Source organism: Tribolium castaneum, chromosome 3 (assembly GCF_031307605.1).
Source record: "Tribolium castaneum strain GA2 chromosome 3, icTriCast1.1, whole genome shotgun sequence".
In the NCBI taxonomy this organism is placed as follows: Eukaryota; Metazoa; Arthropoda; class Insecta; order Coleoptera; family Tenebrionidae; genus Tribolium; species Tribolium castaneum.
The window spans coordinates 13,772,557-13,786,141 of record NC_087396.1 but is presented as its reverse complement, the minus strand read 5'-3'; the positions used below and the strand labels follow the sequence as shown (position 1 = coordinate 13,786,141).

Here is a 13,585-nt window from a genome sequence, read left to right as displayed (position 1 = left end):
GGAGTGTAAAAAACCAAAATTTTAAATTCGGGCCAAAAGTGAATATGTAGTTAGGACCGGCGGACGTTAAATCGTCTCGCCGGTAAATTGCCTCAAAGGCGTAATGGCCTGCGACAAATTGGCAGTGCCGAATGGCTCTATTCTCTTACCTATAACGACACACTAAAGCTACTCCTTGCTGAAATTACTCTGATACATATTCCCTTTCATAACTGTATCATTCACTTTTATTAAGTTTTATTGCATTTAAACACTACGTGTAATGAGGGAAATAATTAGAACTACATGGAGCAATTAATAATAGTATCGACATAATTAATTATACGTCTAGTTGTTGCAATTACGCGGACCTATTAAAGTACAATATTGTACTTATTCGTTTATGTGTGTGTCCAGTTTTGTTTGATCTAACTGCACAATGCACTGTTTGTTTGATGTTACTACTGCCTTCATATGCGCATTATTTTTTATACCACATTTATCTCAAAATAGAAGAGCGATGACATACGGAAGTACAACTGAAAATAAAAAAAAAAGAAAACAAACAGTGAAAAAATTGAGGAAAAATTGTTTTTAATGGAAAAACATTTTTACCAAATATATGGAACAGAACTTTGTAATTTACTTTTAAAACGTTTAATTCTAAAAGCTGAATAATGTACTTACCAGTACCGGAGTCCGTCAGCCAAGGACTTGCATTCACCGATTGAGACGCTTTAAAGAAACTAGCAACTTCGGGTAAGTTATAGTTATAGTTGATCTTTTGGCACAAACTTTCCAAAGCAGAAAAGCTCGGCAGGAAGTTATTAAGTTTAAATAAATACAAGTTTGGTTCGAGTATACGAGTATATTATAAGTACCTACTGTAACAAAAATAAGAAATAAAACCGCCAAGTTTAAGAGGTAAATTGAGATAAGTGTCAATTAAGTTTACAATCTAGCACAAACTTCCTCTTTTTCGACCCACACCTATTGTCCCACATTCAGTAAAAAATGTCTCCTGTGTGTATTGTCCTCCTGGTGTTCGTTTCCATTCCGTGCGAAGGTGACAAAAGCATTTACAATTATCGCCAATTAAATCGTTGTGGTGACAGGTCGTGAAGGGGTCGGGGGCTCTGACCAAGACTGGGGTTACATAACGGTGCGTCCAAATGCCCATATGTTTTGGTGGTTGTATTACACCACGTATAATAATGTTTCCAATTACACTGACAGATCATTAATCATTTGGCTGCAAGGTGAGCCCATAAAGTGCTACAATTAGCAAGCCATTAAATATAGCTTTTCCTAGGCGGGCCTGGAATGCCAGCCAGCGGTTTTGGGAATTTTCTCGAAATAGGCCCTCTTGACGCGAATTTTCAGGGGCGGGAGGGGTCATTTATCGAAAATTTTAATGTTTTGTTTATTGATAATCCAGTGGGGGTGGGGTTCAGCTACATTTCCGACAATGAGACTAGAATGGTCACTAATGGAGGCATGGAGGCGAAACCGCTGAGGATTTATACAATTTCTTGAAAATTTTTCTCGACGAGACGCATCCGGAATTTAAAAATGTGCCTCTTTACGTTTTTGGGGAATCATACGGCGGAAAAATGGCAACTGAATTTGTTTACAGATTGAAACAGGTTTAGCATTGTGAATGTAATCACTTAACTTAATTATTGATTAACCCGTTAACAGAAGGAAAAATTTGAAAATTTAACTTTGTGCAATTTGAAAGCACTTGCGCTGGGCGGCGCTTTCATATCTCCGATCAGTTACATAAGTAACTACGCTGCTATAGCCTTTCATTTGGTAAGCAATTTTTAATAGTAATGAAATGTTAACTAAGGTAATCCGCCAAAGTCTTGTAATTTATTTGATATTCTTTATAATTGAATTCTGTGCTTCAAAAGGGATTAGTCAATAAGCGGGTTTCCGCACGAATTGATGAATTGACTAAACAAATTCAAGTTTTAATTAACAAAGAGGCGTATGAGGAGGCATCGGATATTTATGACAACATCCTGAACGAGTTGGATCTCATTCTGAATGTGGATTTCCATAACATTGTGCGCAAAATTAACGCGACTTGGATGACCGGTTGGTAAAATTTAATCAACTGTTTGAATAATATCAAAACAATTTTAAGACTTTCAAAAAATTACAAGCACGTTGGAACATGTCATGAATAGTAAAGTCAAAGACAAACTAAACATTACAGCAGACGTTTATTGGGAGTACAACTCAGACGTCTACAATTCCATAAAAGGAGATGTACTGAAAAGTGTCACGGACAAAAGTGAGGCAGAAAATATTCTGAATATTTATTTTGCTTAATTTTGTTTGCAGTTGAGACGATTCTTAACACAACTGACGTAAAAGTTCTTGTTTATAACGGAATGCTTGACTTCATAGTAAATACCGCAGGTAAATTATTTTTTATTGAGGGAGGTATTATTTTCTAAAATGAATTGAAAGCATTTAAAGTTCTAAAGTAAAACCGCTGTAGGCTTTTTCCGAAAACTTGATCAGATACTAATTAATCGGGAAATTCTAAAAAATTGCAATCCTGTCAAGAATTTAATTAAGGCATCAGAGGATTAATTATATTATTAAATTTAGGCACGGTGACTTGGTTAGACGATTTAAACTGGACAGGGAAAGAAAAGTGGTCAACTCAGAACGAGACCGTGTTTAAAATAAATGATGTAATTGAAGGGTACTCCAAGAGGGTTGATAATTTAGTGTTTTATGTAGTTTTCAGGGCTGGACATAGTGTAAGTTCAAGATTTCTTGAAGTCTTGTTCACCTTTATTGTGCTTTTAGGTGCCTGCAGATAATTTGCTTGCAATGAATGAAATCTTGCGCAAGGAGATATTGGATGATTTGTAAATGATTATTCAATGCTCCGTCTTAGGCAAAGTAGGTAAATTGTTTCAACGATGCTTAGAATAGACGCCCCAATGAACAGTCCTGCTGTTCCTCCAATTGATACTAAAGTTCTTGTAAATTGTGTTGTACGAAGAGGACCTGACTTACCTACTAAGTCCATCGTAGTCCTTACAACAATACGTTTAAAACGTGATGTCGGTAATGACTGCAAGTTAATAAAAATCTCACCATGGGAACTTTTAACTCTGAAAAGTAGCAATAAAGAGCAAGATTTTATGGGAGTATTTTCTACTTACCCTTTTGTATCTGCCACAACTTTATATTCGGGCTCAATGCAAGACGGCAGGCAATCACAAACTAATCCCGGCTTGTCAAATCCTTTGGCATGAAGTCTATTTACTGTCTCTAAAATGTGAAATGTTTGAACATCTACCTTCATAATTTGCTTGCTCGTTACCAAAGTTGTCAGTTAAACACTTCAAACCCTCGATGTCGCAGTATTTTTCCTTGTCTGGAAAGTTTTGATATTAATTGAAAATATCTAGAGGTGAAAACAGACTTAAAACAGGCATCAGATGATGGGTGCAGTTGCACAAATCGATATGGGCGTCAGCATGGCATTGCACAACACAAGTCGAATAACTGTAATAGTCGTGAACAATTAAATCGCCCGGTTTTTCTTCAGGAAATCTGCATTTGCGCTTTTCGACCGGTAAAAGCTTCACGTTCTCGTCATTTTCTATTTCTATTATCTAAAAATGGCTGTAAAGTCAACTGTATTTTAATGATGACCTACATTTATAGAAATATTGTAAGTTTCTCCCAGCATGACGTCCTTTCGTTGGTCGGGATCCGAATTTATAAAAGGAACATCCTCTCGAGCGTGGAAATATAACTGCACTTACAAAAAACTTTAAAGGCATCTTAAATAATTTTTCAAATACGGACCCTAACATCCTCTATAGTTTGTATAAACAGCGCTCCGGGGCCCGTCTTTCTGTTCGAAAAGAAATAAAAGTCCGAAGCATGTTGAGACGGCTTTCTGGAAATAATTAATTAATCAAACTGATTTATTTCAATCTTCAGCTGCACTTTGTGTGGAGAGAATTGAATGAATAGCATATTCCATATTCAGTCTCCAGCGGCAGGAATTTCTCACAGCAATCAAAAGGGGTTTCATTCCATTTACATTTTGATAAAAGCTGCGAACACTTCTTTCGGAACTGAAATAATCACTAGAGTAATTCAACACAAGTTGGAGTTTGTACTTTTTCAACAATATCACCGAAGTCCAATTCCTCACAAATGCTACACGGTGTGTGACAAGAATAGCAGCTGCCGGTAAAAAATATCAAATCTGCAATAAACTGCTGGACGGCCTCGGCCTCTTCCTTATCCCTGGACTCGCTTTTTATTTCGATTATTAATCGGAAGATTTGCTTACCCGTTCCAGGCCACTTCCGAACTGGTAATTTCGCAAAGTGTGACAGCTGGAAAAGAAGTGTTCCAGTTTAAGTAAGCGGTTTCTGTGACGAAACTGATGGCGTTCTCGGTGTATGATTTATACGAAGCTTTGAAGACTAATATCATACCATAAAAGCTCAAGATAAAAATTGCTATCCAGGTCAATCTGTTTTAAATTACACACTTATTTGGTCAGCAATGCAACTGCCGGGTGTTACCTTATCACGGGACGTCTCTTTTCGTCGGCTACGTATTTTAGCCCGTGCAGAGTTGTGTTTTTTCCGTAATATTTTAATCTGGACAGGATCATTGTCACAGGGCTACGACTTCTCGCGGAATATTCAATATCTGAACCGGATAATATCAGCGCAGGCAAGCAAAGTACATTATCAATGATTTATTCAAATAGTAAAATTAGATAGGCATCTAATGTAATTCGACCTGATCTGGCTTCATTGTTGTAATAGAGCAGATAATTTCAAATGGTAAACTATTATTATGGGCTCGCATTTTATTGATCTCCATTACGAGCATTAAATTTCTAATATTCTCTCAGCATGACTGAAGTAATAACACGTTAAATAGTTTTGGTAAAATTGAAGTTGTTCAATAAAAAATAGGAAAACTACCGTATTAATTAAAAAACTGTCAACCAGTTTTTAACGCCTTTAATATTTCATAATTGCTTCTTGTTTTTTTGGTATAGTCGTCATGGTAAATAACCCTTTGGTGTTACGTTGAGTCTCTGAAATAATAAGTTGAATTAGAATGCATCCGCTGAAGTCTCAGCAGCATTAATCTCGGCTGACATCTGAAATAAATTTAAGGTTTCATTTCGTTACAGCGTCAGTGTGCTCAATAACTGGGAAAGTTTGATTAGTTACTTGCAATGTTAATGAATATTTTTGCTCAAGCAGACTTAATAAATTGAAATTCAGAGATTGTTTACGCGTCAAACTTTGAATAGAAGTCCTAATCACGTTTCAATAAAACGTGTACAGTGAATATGCTCCCACTAACTTAATCAGCGACTTGTCAATGCTTAAACTTCCTTAACTGGATGGTTATCGCGCCGTCGGCAGCTTCGCAGATCAGCACATGTTGTGATTTTTGCGCGCCTTTGAGTCGCAATAATAAAACTCAGAGTTAAGTGTTAAAGTTGGTCTTTGTTGCAGACAAATGAGATAATTTAAGACACTTTGTTGTAGACAAAAGCGTCAAAATTTTGCAGCACATCCGTATAACAGTGCAGCTCCGGCTCATATTTTAACTGTAACGCCTTCCTTTCGGCGATTCCACCCCCGAGAATATAACAAAACACTCGCTCTCGCACACACAAGATACGGCCGATTTAAAAGCAAATATCTTATGAGAAGACACAAGTGGCAGCTCGACAACAATTTAGCGCGACACCCTTTTTCGCAATAATCGGTTGGAAATTACCAGCACATTTCTGCAGGCAATTTTCGAGTGTTTGTTTCGAAACTGTTGCGGCTTCGCTTAAAGTCTGCACTTGCTGGATGGCTCCGAAAGAAATTGCGGACGTGTCAAATGCACCGCGCTGTGGTGACACTTACCCAAAACCAATGAAAAACCATTTAAAGTTTATAATACTAAGGAAATACTTCAAAGTTTGCTTCATATGTTGGGTACAGATGCGGTCTATTGTATACCACGCCATTCGGAAAACGCCGTCCTTTTACGCCACGCAACATCCACGCCCGGATTCAATGCTTTCTTTTAGGGCTTAATACAGAACAGAATTCCATGAATTTGCCCTGTTCTTGTCTAACACAATTCGCATTCTGCACCGCTTGACAAACCTGCTCCAAACCTATTTCCGAGTGTATTTGCTGTTTGTGAAAAAATTGATTTACCCAAATGGTGAGAACAATGGAATATTGGAAACATAGAAATCCATAAAGCTTGTGTTCTTTCCGAGCTCTTGTTACTGCTCATAAATGCAATAAAAATCAATAACCTTGTTGCGAACTTATTGGAAAAGTGTGGCAAGTTAATTAGGAGACAGTTTGCTTGTAAACAGAAAATGTCAGCAATCTCTAATAACATTGCAACTTGCATATGGAAGCTTAAAGATAATAGAACGCGAGAGAACATTGGAAGAGCTTGTGAGAAACTGGAGAAGTTTATAATTAAATTATCCAATTATACGCAATGTTAAATTCCATTTGTATGTGTACAAAGATTTGATGATATACGCCTGTTTGTCAAATAACCTAAGAAATTTTAAATTTCGTTAATTAGCTTGAGTGCTGGTGGGAAGTGGCTTTAAAGCCTAATTAGTATCGTAGTGTTTTTCTGTAAATTCTGTGTATTGGCAGTAAAAAGTGCTAATCACGCAACAAATCTGATTTAGTAGACATAGCAAATTATGGGGCGTTAAAGCACTTATGTAGTCATCTTGTAGCATAAGAAAATAGTTGTGTAAGATTAATTAGGGTTTAAGGGAAAGGGTTTATTGTTTCTCTAGATTGATTGTCAGCTAGGTCGACAAGAGACTATATTATTACACCAAAGTTTAAGATACAGACTAGTTACAGCAAAGTGCTATGACTAGTTTCCAAGTTTGTTAGCGGACCAGAAATATGAATTAAACTTAAACAATCCGGGAAAGAAAATTTTGCAGAAAAGCATTTTTAATTTGGCGGACAGAAGCGATGAATGACTATTACTTGTCAATAGTCGCTAAGGTAAAACCACGATTTCAAAGGACCACACACAACCTAAAGATTTATGGGTGAATGATTACGAAAAGATCTGCTTTATGCAGATGAAATTGGAGGATCCCTTGAAAGTGATTTAATGCTTTCTATGAGAAAATCTGATGTAGACATTAAAATCGTTGCTTATGAGACAGAAGAATCAGTACATTGCAGTATGTACATAGGAGGAGGTGTTAGCTAAATACAGTTAGCTACAAAGGGTTACTCCTGCAATCAAAAGCAAATATTTAAGGACGTGGCGTGGCGAGCAACGCAAATATTATGTGCACCTAAAACTGATCAACAAACCCATTGTGTTTATTTCAGTTTGTGTTTTGAAACGCCGGTGAAACGAAATTGTTATTTTTTATTGGAAGTAACCCTTTCGTGAGCATTAGACTTGGCGAGGAATATTAAGGAGCTTCAAGTTTATTTAGGGTAGTGCGATTATTTAGACAAACTTTGTTGATTTGAAAATCAATGGTTTTGTAATCTGAATCGGTGATTAACAAACAAGCATATTGTAAGTTTCGGATCGGTTTCGTACCCCATTCTGCGCCCTTATTGACCTTAAAACGTAATGTTTCAATTACAATGTAATTCCCACTATGAAGCAATTTCGGTGGTGTCATTATTATTAATTAGTGTTCGTTTCGTGATTCACGTGACACCAAACAAATATTGTAATTACGACTCTGGAGGCCCCATCTTTCTCGCTTCTGCTAAGTTTATAAAGTTGTAGTGGCGGCAGAATGACTTCTGTCACGTTTAAGTTAAGCAGAATAAGATAATTTGACCTAAGTGACTCTATGTGACGTGGGTACAGAATTGCAGTTGTTGCAGTCATTTCGGATTAAGAATGTCAAATATCACCTTACACTTTATGGCTGCAGCTGGTTGGAAAAATCGACGTTCTACACCGCTCTATTTTTTGGTTTTATTTGTACTTAACATGATACGGTTTCATCATACATATTTGCAAGCTGCAAGTTTGTTCAAGAACTTTTGCATAACATGCCCACTAGAAGCTTGACCCTTCTTGTTTGCGCTGGAAAGGTCAACTAGTGGGTCGCTGAAACATTTTCTCTTCTAGTTGATATTATTTTGAATATAGTGTTGTAATTTTTTCGCCCACTTTTATTCCATTTGAGACAAATTTCCACGCAGTTGTCCTCTCCGTTTATTGCTCGGGTGTTTCGCAACTAGACACAATTTCTATTTTATTAAATTTTTCCCATTACCCTTCGCCCTGGTTGCCTATGCGTAAACTCAATAAGGCCGATGTGTATTCGCAATCTCTGCTCTTCACGCGAAACACCCGCGCTGTTTTTTGGGCAATAAAATCCACGTGGTGCCACTCCAGCGAGCATCGTACACAAAAATGCAGCCGCACGGAGCCCTCCCGGAGTCTCCGGAAGCACGTGATGCTGCGTGGACCGCCAATGATTTGGTCCAGTACCGAATTTCCCCGTTAGACAGCGCTGCTGCGTCCGGAAAATCTGTGCTGTATCTCTTCGCAACTTCAGTTTTCGGCAAGTAATGACAAACGCTGGCGCGCTCTCAATTCTCACACACGCCGGACTCGACGTAAATGCGACCACTTTTCGGCTGTAATTTGAGAAAATCTCACTGAACGGAAAATGGAGAGGGCCGGTTAAGTGATGGCAAATAGTCCCTCAGACGGGTAAAGTCCTCTCCGCCGAAGTTTCCGTAAGTTGGGACCGTCGTAATTTGTTTCAGCCAGCCGCAAATTCGGCCGAATTTTCGCATAATTGGAAATAAGTTGATTGATCGCTTGTCACTAGCATCGCTGTGCCAATAATAGATTTTTTAATATTCATAATAGGATTGATCGCTGGATATGGCATGCGGTTTCTCATAAATTACGTTTCAATTTTCGAATTAAAAAAATTGTTGCATTCGTCTAACGTAATTAAATGTTATTGCGAACCGGTCTGGTCAGCTGAAACAATCCTAATATAATTAAACTCAAAACTCGCAATTATTGGAATTATTAATTTCGTTCCAACGACGAATGAAATATTTGTGCCGCGAGGACGCTTAATGTGAAGTGTTTTTTTACTTTCGCCAAACAAACTTCAAAGTAGTGTCTCCTCCAGTGAATTAATAAACTTTCCCGATACCCAAAGAACTTTCATAATGGCATATTTCATAACAAGGAGTATCCTGCTCTTCGTTACATTGTTTGCCGATTTCAGCGTTTTCGGTGAGTAATTTTTTCGACTTCGATACTATTTATTTTCGGAAAACGTGAACAGATACGGGCATAATAATTCACCATGTTAATACGTGCTTGGAGGAGATAATAGTTGGCATTAATCAAAACCGCGCAGTTTCGCTAAAATGTCCATTTTGTTCTCCAACGAAATTTGAGATTAGAGTTAGGTGCGCCATAGAGACTTGTCCAAGCTTAATTAAATGTTAGCATAACTAAATTAGGAGCGTTTAGAGACGTGACGCTTATGAGACAAGTTTCAACCGTTCCATGAAAAAAGGTAAGTATAAAAATGTATTCATTTAATTTGAGAGACATTCAGTTTGCTTTTTAGCCGGGGGTTGGGGAAAAACGCGTCGCACTGAAAAAGGGTCTCTTGAATGCAAATTATGTCGTATCGAATGGTTGGCATCAAAAATTGCTTTGAATAAAAATATTTTAAATAGAAGTTAAAACCCTAAGCGAAAAAATAAGACGAAATATTTCGTTTGAGATCAAAGGAGAAGAAAGTTGCGGATAATAAAAATGTTTCAAGTGTATGGAGAGGTTGATTTTACAATTACTATTGATTTTATTGAGAATTATTCGCAATTATGCTGACTCTTCTTTGATCTTGGCGATATTTAGATTTTTTGATGTTTGGTATTAAAAGGTTTTTCCGGTTCAATGTAATTTGGGAAATGACTTTGATTGATAAAATCGTTAAAGTTTGTGTCCTGACAACTCCATATCTATTATCATGAACATATAACAACATGGAAACAGGCCCTGGGTTCTCATATAATTCCAAGCTTCATAAATTTCTCCCATAAACAGAGGGAGTAATAATAGGCTATGCCTGGACATAGTTGTAAAAGATTTACGAACATTTTTAATACTCCAGACGTACTTTACATTCAAATAAAACTAACATTTTATGGAAACGCTGCATTTTTTATTATTTGAGTAAAATATATTGAATTACGTTTGTTTTGGAGTTGCTTTAGTTCACCTCAAAATCCCGCTTGTTTAAAACCCTCCAAAAATAAATTTCTATTTCATTACAAAGGCCAATCGTCAATCCCGACATTATTGAAAACACAACCCAAATCTTTTATGTTTGGTTCAATAAAACTGCGATGAAAAAAGGTACTCGTGGGTATAAAAAATAGTGAATCATCGAGACATAATAAAGTAAAAAAATAAAATCCAAATCCGAATAGCCGAGAGAGTTTTATATGAAATAAATCTGACGGTTGTGGTAAAACTCCGGCAGAGATGAGACACAGTTGCTTTGTAAAAAGTCAAGCAGTGGCGTTAAACAGGTGCCCCCGAGGAAGAAAAACTCTTTGGGAAAACAAGCCGGGAAAAACATTTTTTCTAAAAAATCATACAAGGAAAACACGCCCGAGGTAAAATTATTGAAAATATCCACCAAAATAAAATTTGCCTGAAGCCGGCCTGAGCTTGTTATTAATTAAATAATTAGTCTAGGAGTTTATTTATTCGATTACGCTATCGATTAAGCTTACCCTTGTCTTCTTTGTGTCGCTAATTAAACGTTGAGGGCCTAATTATAACGATCAGACAGTATGGAGGGTTTATTTAGCAATTACGTCCCTGATCAATTGTTGAGATGGAGTAAAAAAGCGCTGATGGTTCATGAAGGAGAAGACATTTTGAGGATGTGCCTGCGAGAATTTTATTTACATAACATCGAGTGGGGAACCGAATATTCGAATTTCTCTTGAGAACGCGAATATCTCTTGCAAACTGAAAAAAGTTTCAGTGTAAATTATTCAAACAGTTAAAATCGCGGAATTTATATCAACCACGTCTTTAAATTCTTCAATAATTCATAAGAATGCCTCGTAAACAGCTAGAGAAAGTTATTGTTATATTTGTTATGTTCGGCAAAATTACAATAAATCCTTGATCATTCCGTTGCTCATTCTGGCGTTTTTATTTTTGCAAATGCTGTGTGTTGATATTGCACATCTTTATTCATCGTCTAAATGGAACAATGTTTTCATATCAAGTGGACCCCAGCTGAGGAAAACAAGCGGTCGTTTTAATAACCAACTCGAAATTGCTTGTGGTTCTCTTTATGTTTGTCTTTATTACTACACTAAACGGTACATTTTCAAACAAATTCTTCGAAATCAGTTCAATTTACCGCCCGATCCTATCTCAAATCTGACCTAAAAGTGTATATGGGAGAGGTGTGAGTGGAGGTGAAGGCCGGTGTTCGATCTAAAATAAAAAATATCACAGACTTAAAATTATGTTTTGCACCCCGAAAACTCTTTCTTTCAAAAAATGTGGTAATTTGTCATTGTAATAACCAAATAAATCAAATAACGATCCTCAATCTTCCGTCGTTTGATCCACCGAATTCAATATCAGCGCATTTATAATAAGAATGATGAAACTGAGTATAAGGACGTAATGAAGTAGAAGGATTTGATTGATTTTTCAACAAATTTCGGTATTTTGATCCAAAATCAGGTGCAAAGCAATTTGAGTTTTTCGGTAAACATTCTCGCTAAATAAACAATTCTATAAAATATTGTGCGCCTGAAATGAGTGAAATTCTGCATTTGTTTACAGTCAATATACTGTAATTGAACAAATAAATAAATTACAGTCGAATTAATGTGCCGTGTTTTGAATAAAAGTGTAAATAATGAAATATGCAGAATTCGGCTTCATGTCAGAGCTGTGGTTGTTTTGATACATTGCCATTTAGAGTGTAACTACAGTTTATTTAACAACTTTATAAACTGATTTGTTCAGGATTTTATTTTTGCGTCCATTGTTATTCTCTCCAAATTAACAAACCACGTACGTTTTTTGTAATTTTGTATTTACACATTTATTTCATACCTACTTTAAAGCAGAAATGACTACGTTTTAAATTTGCATTTGGTATTTAATTACGAGTAAACAAATTTCCTAAAATGGATTACCACCACATTTGTTATTGCGGTTGTAATCACAATAAATTTATTCGTTGGATAAAATTTTACCACTTTGGTAAAATATAATACGAAGTGCTAGGTTGGATAATTTAAGAAATGAAAGGACCCAAATGAAGCTCAGATGAATGAATACTCATAATTTACGGTAAGGTAAGTCAGAATCATTAAATTGTGATAATTGATGCAGGCTGAAATTTTGTTTGAAATTTGCGGTTAAGCCAAAAATAACAAAGGAATTTTACTTCGCTCTTTGGCGTAAACAAAATAAAATTATAAGCGCTGTTTTGGAGCCCGGTTATTTTATAAATGCGAAACATCTTAACGGTATTTGAATATTTTATCTACCAATTGAGGGTAAAATGGTATTTGTTCGGCAAACGCACGACTGAATTTTTGCAAACGTTTAGTTTCTATTAAAATTTGAAAAAGGTGTGTAACAGTTGCATAATAAAAACCCGGTGCTGTATATATCGGCGTGGAATTAAATTTTGCGATCGTGCTCGTATGGATTTTGATGGAATGTAAAATCAGGGTGCTCTATTTTAATGTTTGATACAACAAACTTTATTAGAATACAAGAGTGTTCCGTGTTCACATTTTGTTGCGTGAGAATTTTGTAAACGAGGAGGAATGTCGCGGTTGTCGAAGCTGTTTACTCTTTAGATGACGAAAATCTGGGAAACGTGGCGACGAGCTGAAATTTTCATCCGATGCAACTGACGCAGAAAAACTCCTTCGGCGGCATAGGAAAGCTCCAACGTAAATAGCTGCTTTATGGAGCAAAATACTTCACTTGACATATTTTAAATAAGAAACATTTTAATACTTGTGCCGGAATGACTTCATCAAAAAACACAGCATTATATCGCACACAAAACACGGATTAATGCTGGTCTTTGTATTAATGCCTCATAAATTCTTTTATTTGGGATTATCTTTTAACACGTCGTCCCACGCACGATCTGTGCTTGTTGTATTCTCTTAAAATTTTAATAACGCAGGTTTGCTTAATACTGTTGTACAGTCGCTCGGAAAATGATAACAGTGGACCTTTATCTGTCACCGTAACCACCTATCATTAAAATTTCACTGCGTTTTGTTTCAGTTAAATGGACGGTTGTTTTTAATAAAATAACGGCTAAATAATGGGTTTCTGGGAACGCCACGCACAAAAATACCTGGGTTTTTCATTAACATTTCACATTAATTATATAAATGACGTATCTGCAACGAGGATTGCCAGGGAATTAATTTGGAGTGGATAAATGCAAAGGATTTTCAGCATAAAATTTTCAAACCCGGGCAAATATTTATGATATGTTAATAAC

General features: G+C 36.4%; 3 protein-coding genes across 5 annotated transcripts in view; 2 read left to right on the top strand and 1 right to left on the bottom strand.

Annotated features, from left to right (window-relative positions):
• Positions 1-684: 684 nt before the first annotated feature.
• LOC100141813 (retinoid-inducible serine carboxypeptidase) lies at positions 685-3,150 on the top strand. The gene is given in 10 exon segments (XM_064355696.1): positions 685-1,045; positions 1,095-1,238; positions 1,292-1,476; positions 1,479-1,625; positions 1,681-1,794; positions 1,896-2,082; positions 2,132-2,281; positions 2,332-2,409; positions 2,605-2,759; positions 2,809-3,150. Coding segments are annotated over 10 exon segments (1,278 nt in total). The 5' UTR covers positions 685-993; the 3' UTR covers positions 2,875-3,150.
• On the bottom strand, positions 2,879-4,648 carry LOC664208 (sodium channel protein Nach). Its single transcript, XM_064355950.1, is given in 11 exon segments — positions 2,879-2,976; positions 3,022-3,119; positions 3,171-3,279; positions 3,332-3,385; positions 3,434-3,626; positions 3,671-3,774; positions 3,819-3,916; positions 3,967-4,097; positions 4,143-4,324; positions 4,326-4,504; positions 4,557-4,648. Coding segments are annotated over 11 exon segments (1,338 nt in total).
• Positions 4,649-8,489: 3,841 nt separating this feature from the next.
• Positions 8,490-13,585, top strand: part of LOC664201 (uncharacterized) — a 105,594-nt gene continuing 100,498 nt past the window's right edge. Inside the window, exons 1-2 of one of the 3 annotated variants that reach the window (XM_015982190.2) lie at positions 8,490-8,771; positions 9,118-9,288. In XM_015982190.2, the coding sequence (XP_015837676.1) occupies positions 9,222-9,288 (67 nt within the window). In that variant the 5' untranslated portion in view covers positions 8,490-8,771; positions 9,118-9,221. Of the gene's footprint in view, positions 9,289-13,585 lie in introns of all 3 variants that reach the window. The other 2 variants (XM_015982189.2, XM_015982191.2) reach the window with 2 other exon arrangements.